The sequence below is a fragment of the Cynocephalus volans genome, chromosome 4 (assembly GCF_027409185.1).
Source record: "Cynocephalus volans isolate mCynVol1 chromosome 4, mCynVol1.pri, whole genome shotgun sequence".
Lineage (NCBI taxonomy): Eukaryota > Metazoa > Chordata > Mammalia > Dermoptera > Cynocephalidae > Cynocephalus > Cynocephalus volans.
In genome coordinates this window covers 103,393,995-103,404,079 of record NC_084463.1, presented here as the reverse complement: position 1 = coordinate 103,404,079, position 10,085 = coordinate 103,393,995, and the positions used below count along the sequence as shown (strand labels likewise).

At 46.2% G+C, this 10,085-nt stretch overlaps 1 protein-coding gene across 1 annotated transcript; it reads left to right on the top strand.

The window, feature by feature from the left end:
- The first annotated feature begins 1,173 nt into the window (after positions 1-1,173).
- On the top strand, positions 1,174-9,019 carry TRIM68 (tripartite motif containing 68). Its single transcript, XM_063095346.1, is given in 7 exon segments — positions 1,174-1,258; positions 3,744-4,256; positions 6,023-6,118; positions 6,887-7,147; positions 7,611-7,633; positions 8,173-8,271; positions 8,467-9,019. Coding segments are annotated over 6 exon segments (1,485 nt in total). The 5' UTR covers positions 1,174-1,258; positions 3,744-3,803.
- The last annotated feature ends 1,066 nt before the right edge of the window (positions 9,020-10,085 follow it).

Below are 10,085 nucleotides of genomic sequence, written 5' to 3'. Positions count from 1 at the left end.
GGTGTGTTTATGTGTTTGGGTGAGGGAGGGGGTACCAGTTGTTTAAAAGTCAGTTTGTGACCAGGGATTCCACTTCTCCGTCATTTTCCAGTTTCTGTTTCTAATTCCAAAGGGGGGTTGTGGCAGTAGTACTGAGAATCTGCCTGCTGAAGTATTGAAGGATAGGATTATGCCAGGAAAACTCAAGAGGGATTTTTAATGAGAACCCAGTATTTGCACCCTGGAGCCATGAGGGGTCACATATCTTGCAGGGAACTGCAGAATCCACTGCACGTGTGTGCCCAGCCCTGTGTTAAACTGAGTCACAGACCAGACTTGGCCGATCTCACCAGCTACTGAGTTTCACATAGAGTACCGGCAAAGGCACTGGGCATCTCTTAATGCAGGACCTGAGCAGCCTCATTCAGGAAACTCAGTCCTTCCAACCGTCCTGGAACTCTCTCCAGGACTCCTTTACAGTGTCAACCGAAATTAAGGCTGTTGAAGCAGAAAAAATTTTGTAAAGTTTATTGGGATCCAAATATGAGGATGCACCAGGGAAACACCATCTGATACAGAATCAGAGAAGTGCTCGGAAGTCTATTGTGAATCACAAAGGTCATATAGACATAAAAAGGCTGAAGAAAGCAGAAACAAAGAACAAAAAGTGGATGGGTCATTTCAAAGTTACTTCCCTTGTAAGGAGGGGACAGCGAGACATAGCACAAGAAAACAACTGATTAGTTAACATCAGGTTACTTCAGCCTCTTTTGTGTAAAATAAAAATAGAACTTCTTTATCATACCTACCGAAGATTTAAACTAGCCTGTGTAGGAAATTGGCTGTTATCTCTCTCCAGATGTCCCTGAAGGTCAGACAACAACCTAAGTGCAGTGGAACTTAGCAGTGTGGTCTTAAGTCTGGTCTTTTGGGGCCTAGGGCAGGAAGTTCGTCCAAAACGACTGTCCCCAATATTATCAGTTAACAACCGTTTAAGGGTACCTGAGCAGCGAGAAGCGGCCAGAAGAACCGAGGGAGCAAGAAAATACATTGCCACGGCAAGACGCACGGGAGCCCTTTTCCGATTGGCTGCGGTTCACCGGATCCCTGCCTGTGATTGGTTGCTTCCGCAGACGCGCTGCCAGCCGGGCAGAGCCGGCGCCTGCGCCCCGCCTGCCGCTCTTTGGCTCGGGTGCAGCGAGCGGGGCCTGGAGTCCTGCGGGTGGCCCGGCCGAGGCCGCTGGGCTTCGGGCTCTGGCACTGGGCACGGGGTGGGCCGGTAAGTGCTCGCGGGCGGGGCCAGCCGCTTCTGACGCTGGGCCACGGGAAGCAGGTGTATGCACTTTCGGTTTCCGCGGCGAAGCGCTCGTCCCGGCAGAGGAGGGAGCGGGGTGGGTAGACAGCTGTGCCCGTTTTGAAGTCAGCGTTTCTGCAAGCTCAGCTCGCCCGGCTCTCTCCCGCCCGCTGCCGGGCCAGGAGGTTACCGTTCCCCACTGCTCCGAACCTCGGAGGTTACTTCCTCCCTCTCTGTCCCCTCCCAACAGGGGTCCATCCTCCGGAGTCCTTCCCAGATCCCGCCCCCTCCCCAGCCTGGCTTCCCACCCTGCCAAAGGCGCAGTGGAAACAACTAGAAGTTCGCTTAAGTTTTCTCAAAGTAATTTGTGTAATAAAAAATAAAACAGGCAGTGTTCTTGGAGTTGGGAAAATGATAGTGAACAAAATAGACAATGTCCCTGTCCCATGAAACTTCTGGGATGGGAAGTAAGACCATAAACAAATACGTGGCAAGCGATGTCAAGAGCAGGATTATGAAGAAGTCTTTTTCAGCTGAGAGGATAGCAGGAACCCAGCCACGTGCAGAAGAATGAATAGATGTGGGGTCTGCAGGAAAGTAGAAGTTTATCCCTTTGCTTGGCTGGACACAGGTGCTGTTTCAAGGGTGAAGGGAGAGAGCTTCCTATTGGGGAGTCAGGGTAGGCTCTGGAGTAGGTTAGTGATTTATCAAAACTAGGTTTAAAGACGCTGAGGCCCACAGTTTGGTAGTGATTGATAGTGGGAGGAGGAATAACAGGAGGCCGGGAGGCCAGTGAGAAGTCATGACCTGCAAGATTTATTGCCCTGCTTCCTCTAGGAAGCCCTACTGGACTACCATAAACCACAATGGTTTCTCTCTCTCTCCTCTTTAATTTGTATTATATCTAGAAGCTAGAGAAGTTAAGCAGTTTTCCTAAGATAGAATGGTGGAGCCCTCAGCCAAACATATGTAAAATGAGAACAATAATGATTTCTACGTAGGGTTGTGAAACATGCCATTGAAAGTGCTTAGAACAGTGCCTGACACATACTGTAAGTACTCAAGGAGTGCTTGCGATTATTATTAATGTATAATATGTTCTCAGTTAGCTAACAAATTATAAAACCATTTGGGGTTTAGGAACTATTTCGTATGTCTAGCTGGTTTATTCATTCAACAAATATTTATTCAGCAATACCCGCATTGCAGGCACTGTTTAGGTGCTGAGGATACAGCAGTGACTAAGACCAACGTGCTCCTCTCTTGACAGACTCCAGCTGTAATGCAAACTTGCCAAATGAGTGAATAAATAATGCCAACTGAGCCAAGAGCCTGCCATTGACCTTTCAAGTTGCATGCACATATGTGGCCCTGGCAGAGATTTCAGGTTTCATGCTGAGTAGTGACTTGATCAATATGGGTTTGAATATCATCAAATGATCTTTGTTTTTATCTTCTAAAGAGTATTATTTCTTCTCTGCTTCTGAAATACCACTGGAAACTGAGGGGAGTGTCATGGCATCTCGGTGAATAATAAGTGTGTTATTGCTGGAGAAGTAGACAGGGTTTTACAGGAAAAAACTTCTGTTTCCCTCACACTTTATACTTTAGTGTGCAACATGAGAAAACAAGTTGAGCATATAGGCAATGGGCCTCTACCTTTTTGCACCTTGATGAATATAATTGTACATGCAAACATGCCAGAGCGTGAGGTGAAACACCACATTTTATGTGACTTTACTCAAGTTCAACAGAAACGATGCTGATTTGTAGAGCATGATTGGAGTGGGAAGGGTCTCCCAGAGGAGAATCAGAGATGAGCAAATGATTGAAAACAGAGCTCCCAACATCTGCTCGCTTAGGCATCCCCAGATGTCTCTCCCGTGTTGTGACTAATGTGGCCCTGTCAGAACTTGAGTTGGGAGGGCCAATACTTATTAAATAAGGTGATGGAGTTTGGATGTGTTGTCCCCTCCAAAAGTCATGTGGAAATTTGATCCCCAATGTGGCAGTGTTGGAAACTGATTGAGTCATGGGGGCAGATCCCTCATGAATGGATTAATGCTCTCCCTGGGGGAGGGGGGATTAATGAGTGAGTTCTCACTCGATTAGTTCCCATGAGAGCTCCTTGCTTAGAAAGACCCTGGCACCTTCTCTCTTTCGGTTCCTCTCTTGCTTCCTCTTGCCATGTGATCTGCTTGTACCCACCAGCTGCCTGCCACTTTCCACCAAGAATAGAAGCAGTCTGAGGCCCATGCCAGATGCAGCTGTCCCAGAATCGTAAGCCAAATAAACCTCTTTTCCTTATAAATTACCCAGTCTCAGGTATTTCTGTTATAGCAACACAAAATGGACTAATAAGGTCAGTAATGTTTCCAAAGGAAGAAGTTTTTTTCAGTCACTATCTGTTTTATTGATCACGCTCTTCTTCTGTTACCGTTATTCTTATTTGTCTTCCTTTTCTTCTCAGCCTTAACTACTACCTCTTCCTGGTTTTATTCATGTTCTGAGGATTGTGTGAGAAGGAACCATGGATCCTAAAGCCTTGGTGGAAGCCGTTATAGAAGAAGTGGCCTGTCCCATCTGCATGACCTTCCTAAAGGAGCCTGTGAGCATTGACTGTGGCCACAGCTTCTGCCACAGCTGTCTCTCTGGACTCTGGAAGGTCCCAGGAGAATCCCAGAACTGGGGTTATACCTGTCCCCTCTGTCGAGCTCCTTTCCAGCCAAGGATCCTGAGGCCTAATTGGCAACTGGCTAATGTTGTAGAAAAAGTTCGTCTTCGAGGGCTTCATCCAAGAATGGAGCTGAAGGGTGATGTGTGTGAGCTCCATGAGGAATAGCTAAAGATGTTCTGCAAAGAGGATGGCCTGATGATGTGTGAATCCTGCAGCCAGTCCCCAGAGTAGTGTGCCCACAGTGTCGTGCCCATGGAAGAAGCCCACAGTGTCGTGCCCATGGAAGATGTCGCCTGGGAGTATAAGGTGGGAGTTGGAAACTGACTGCCCCACTCTTTCCCTTGCCCCTCTCTTAGCTATCTCTATCACCTGCCCCTCACCTGGCTATCTCTGACCACCAGCTCCAGAGACTGAGAGATGATTCCTTTGACTCCTGACACCCACACACCCCAGGGATCTGATAGAGTGAGCTACACCTTTCCTTGTATTCATGACCCACTCCCTCCACACCATCTCCAATCCCAACGTGGCTGAACACCTAATCCAAAGGTGATTTCAGACTGAGAATTTGAAGGAGACCAGTTTGGTTTTAGCTGGGGTTCTGGATGTCTTGGACAAGTTTGGGTATGAGGCTGATATATAGCAGTCAAGATTGTACCTAACCGGCAATCTCCCCCTTACAATGCCACAAATTGTCATTTGACATTGGGTGACTCTTTAATTTAACGCCTTCATTTTATAGACAAAACTGAGGCTTAGAAATCCAAGTCATGATAATTAACTGTAGACATAGGACTGTGGGTGAGTCACTTAGGATTGAGTGAGGTTGTCTAATATAATGTTCTCAGGTCCCTTCTGACTTTAGATTAAGTTGGTTAGTTAAAGGAATATCAAAGACTAGGACTTAGGTCTTCTTTGGCCAGTTTTCTTTCTCCTCTCTCAAGTTCTTTTTATTGGACAAGTCATCTCTGATGCACCCGCTGCTCCTTTTTCATAGCTACCCTTGTCACCTTCCAGCTTCCACGCCTTTCCTTGCTCTTTCCTCAGATATATGTGCTGATAAATCTTTATCACAATCATTACCCAATGATTCTGTGATCCAATACTGGTCTTAAATCTTTTTCTTGGAGTTGGGATTAAGAGGTAAGAGTATAACACTGATTCTCTGAATTAGCTTTTTTCCTATATGGGAAGAATTTTTTTTTTAATTTTTTAGTTTTTACTAACTCATTTTGTTTTGAGAGTATTAGAATGACTTTGGGGAGGTAACTCTCCAAGCCTCAGTTTTTTTATCTATAAAATAGGGATAATACCAGTCTAAAGGGATTCTGAGTATTGCATGCATGTTTAGTGCTTAGGCCTAAACATCTGGCACTTGGTAAATTTTAACAAAATGATCACTATTAGCAGAATTAGAAGTGTTACCTGCAGGCTAGCTGGTTAGCTCAGTTGGTTACAGCACAGTGTTTGTAACACCAGTGTCAAGGATTTGGATCTGTGTACCGGCCAGCTGCCAAAAAATAAAATAAGAAATAAAAGTGTTATCTGAATACTTTATACTTTCCAGTAGAAATCCCTTTCATTACTACTCTAGAAAAGTACTTTTTGCTTTTGATTTGCATATGGAACACCCAGGGTTCCAGTTAAAATTCAGATTCTCATTCAGTAGGTCTAGGGTGAGGCCCAGGAGTCTGCATTTCTAACAAGCTGCCAGGCGATGCTGCGGCTGTTGGCCCACTCAAACCACACTTTGAATAATAAGGTTCTAGGACACCATAGGACAACGTGGATGGAAAAGTCCAAGATAGTTTTCTGGAAAGGTTGGCAATGGACCTTTTCTTCTACTTTACAGACACTCAGAGACTGTGGGAGATGAAATGATTCTCAGCTGAGAGAGCCACGTTGGATGTCATCTGGGCAGAGTCTGCTCCCTCTGTGGCATTCCCTGTCCTCTCAGCATTTGTTCTGGCCCATTACCTGAAGGACATGGTTTCCCCATCACCTGCCAGTGCTAGGAAGCCTTGCCAGCCTGGGCTACCTGAGGCAGCCTTATGAGGTTTTTATCCTTGCAGTGGAAGCTCCATGAGGCTCTGGAACACCTGAAGAAAGAGCAAGAAGAAGCCTGGAAGCTGGAAGTTGGTGAGAGGAAACAAACAGCCAATTGGAAGGCAGGTTGCCTCCTGGGGAAAAGAGTTTGTGTTGTCCCTGTGTTGTCCTGGAGCTGGCCTATGGTAGCCTCCTCATCTCTGTGAGGCAGAATGTGGGGCTTGAAGTCAGAGAGCCTGGGATCATGATACCAGCTCTTCCTTTGCCAGGTGTATGGCCTTAGGCAGGCCACATAACCTCTTAATTCTAGTTTCTTATGTCCTCATATATAAAAAAAGGAAAAATGTGTGCCTCTCATGTATGTCAGCTCACAGCAGTGTGATTTGTGTAATCCTTAGTAAAGAAGAATTTCTGTTTAACTTTCACCAGTTAGAGCATATTTGCTGAATTCAATTATTAAAATATTGGAAAATCATCTCTGAAATAAATTTGAGTCCAGTAACTACCAAACTGTCAGAACTTTTGATCAACAGAAGGTGACATTGAACCAATCTAAAACGTTACATTGAACACATATACCAGCAAGAATAAACTCCATCTAACAATGACTGCCTTAGACACTTAACGTAACACATCTGATCATCACTCTGAAAATGAAAGTAGTCTAGAGCAAATGGTACCAAGATAAAATCCAGGACCCTCCTGGCATCAGTAAGAGTGCAAATAGAGACCCTGAAGGACGCAGTGGAGCTAGGGGAACAGAAAGGTAGGAAAATTAGTGTCTTTTATCTTTGCCTCTACAGTGTCTGGCAAACGGTTGGTACCAAAAGATTCTAGAAGATGTTTATATGTACCTGTCAATATCCTCAATTTCCATGTTGACTCTGCAGATACAGATGGAAACCCAAAAGCAGAGTATCATGTGGAAGTTTGAGAAATATCAACGATTACTAGAGAAAAAACAGCCACCAGGTCGGCAGCTGGAGATAGAGGCAGCTGCTGCTCTGGCCAGCCTAGAGCAGGAGGAGGTGGAGATCATGCAGAAACTGGAGCTGAATCATGGTGAGCTCATTCAGCAGAGCTGGGTCCTGTGCAGAGTGATTGTGGAGCTGGAAGAGAGGTCTCAGAGGCCGGTGTGCTGTATGCTGCAGGCAAGTGGCAGGTTTTCCTGGGAACCCTGAGTGAGAGCTGAAGATAGCCTGGGGTTCCAGAAGAGAGAATTACCTAGTTTTACTTGGGATCTGGCAGCATTCTGACACATTTGGATCCTGTGTGCCCCCCGCTGAAACTTCCTGTCCTGGTTGGGTGGATGACCTGGCCGATTGTAGCCTAATGGGCAGGGGATGGGGGTGCAGTTCTCAGGCAGCTCTGGCATCATTTCTCCTCTGGCCTGAGAATCTTGAGGTAGAGCCTGAGGTCAGCCAGTGCAGCCAAAACTCAGCTTGCTCTGCTGTCTTCCCACAGGTTTCTCCCTGTTTATCTGCATGATTTCTCTCCAGCCTTGGTATCTATCTTCCTTTCCTTAGAGAAACCCCTGTCCTAGAGTTCAATGTGTGTCTGATCCTTCCCGGGAACAGCACATACTCGTACACTGCATATTTTTTCTCTTTTCAGGGCATTCAGGAAGTCTTAAACAGGTAAGTTCACATCCTTGGAACCTCCAGGCAGCCCTGTAAGGGATAGGGAAGAAGGAACATAGAGCCAGGACCTACAGAAAAGCAGGAGCTGATCCACCATCTCCTCCCTCCTACATTGTATTGGCTAAAGATGTTTTGTTGATCTTTCCTTTTTCTTCTTTGTACTTGATCAGATTCATTTCAGGTATTACCAGTAAGATTTCAGGAAAAGTTATAAAATATGTAGTTTCAAAATATTTCCTAAATAGGAAAAAGATTGCCTAGAGGCTCCACACATGCTGCCTTTCTCCTTGTGGCACACTTCTTCCTCTCCCAGGGTCAAATGCACATCTAACATCCCACAGCACGGGGATGTGAGTGTTCTCATCGCTGTGCCACAAATAGTTTGAGGCTCAGCCAAACAATCATCAAGTCTCTGCTCTGCTTGGGAGGGGCACCTCACTGACTGCCCCTGTCCAAGCTCTTCTTCCCTGTACTAAAAAAAGGCCCATGTGGCAGAGCCAGGGCACCTGGCCCCATGGCTCACTCTCCTCTACCAGGAGCAAGGCTTAGAGCCTGAAGCGGCCAGAGCCAGTCTCTCTGGGGCTGAAGACAGATTGTCGTGTGCTGGGGCTAAGAGCGATCCTAAAGACCTATGCAGGTAATGGATGCTGGGGGAGATGGTGATAGGCAATGGGAGGGATGAGACCCCTCCCAGATAAATAAAATGGTTCAGTGCCCTCTGGATGCTACATCTAGCCTGACCCCCACCCATCACTGAGAACTCTGTGGCTGTATTTATCACCCATCCCCCCAGCTCCATATTAGTGTTTCCAACCATGATCTTTTCCCCTTGCTGATGTGCACCTTGATCCAGACACTGCTTACTCTCGCCTCATCATGTCCAAGGACAGAAAGTGCGTGCACTATGGAGACACTTAGTAGAAACTGCCTGACAATCCTGAGAGATTTTACCGCTGCAGTATTGTCCTGGGCAGCCAATGCGTCTCCTCAGGCTGGCACTACTGGGAGGTAGAGGTGGGAGACAGGTCTGAATGGGGCCTGGGAGTGTGTAAGGAAAACATAGACCAGAAGGAGGTGGTCTGTTTATCCCCCTGCTATGGATTCTGGGTGATCAGGCTGAGGAAAGGAAATGAGTACCGTGCAGTCACTGATGAATAACACCTGCTGTCCTTGCCAGTCTCTCCACGCAGGGTGGGAGTCTTCCTGGATTATGAGGCCCATGACATCTCCTTCTACAATGTGACTGACAATGGCTCCCACATTTTCACGTTCCCCCACTATCCCTTCCCTGGGCACCTCCTGCCCTATTTTAGTCCTTGCTACAGCATCGGAGCCAACAATGCTACTCCTCTGGCCATATGCTCCCTGGATAGGGAGGACTAAAAGAGCTACTATCCTAATCAGAGGCCTTGCAATTTGGCCTGGCCCACAGGGGTCTAGGAGGACTCTGCCACTGAATCTAGGGAATCCTCTGCCTAATCTAGTGGTCTAGATACTAGACCAAAGTCTGTCACTAAACCATTCATGTAAAAAGCAGAGGCCCAGTCACATGAGCATTGCACCCCATGAGGGACAGGGCTGCTGGTGAGGATCAGAGCAGTTCTGAGAAAACTTGTTGGTGTAAAGATCAGGACTTTGTCCCTTCTGTAATTCATACCCCTTTTCCCTTGTTGTATTTGACACCGTAATCAAGTAAGTAAGGATGATGAAGTGGATATAGTCTTCAAGAAAGCCTTTAAATTGAGTTCACCAACAAGCCAAAAAATACTGTCCATATGTAGAGCTGGTTGCTGTGCTGAGACCCATCACAGGATGCTTCACCTGGAGTTTGAGACTACTAAACCACCTATATTTGATGCTGGCTCTCTGACCTGCTGACTAGAGAAATGCCAGGCAGCAGAGAATACAGGACTTGCCAGATCACCCCACAGCTGTCCCTTCTCTGAGCACGAGTGGGCAAATCTCTGTCTCTCAGACTCTAAAGAGACCTATGTCCTGGTCCTGTCTTTTTCTCTAAGTGACAGGATCAGAAAACCTGTGAGCCTTAGTCTTTATTTTCACTTTTTGGATAAAGAAACTGAGATGGCCTTAATGAAGCAAGTTATGTCTCACATGGCTGTTGAAGATAACAAGATTCTTTATGTTCAAATGAAACGTGGTTGGAAAACTCACTTCTCAGGCCACATGTCTGCATATTACACTTGGTCTTGAAATATCTCACGTGTTTGAAAGGTTTTAAGTGTCCTCATTGGAAACGTGGGTATAATTTGGCATAAAACAGTATATTCTCCTACCTCATAAGGTTGTTTTAAGATCCCAGATTCATCCCATAGTTTTGTTCCTTTCTCAGGACAGAGGAAGGCAAACCATGGACTTTGCATGTGATTACCTTCCCATGGTGTAACACCATGTTACAGCCATTGTCTTTATGGCAGAGTGTTTGTTTGCT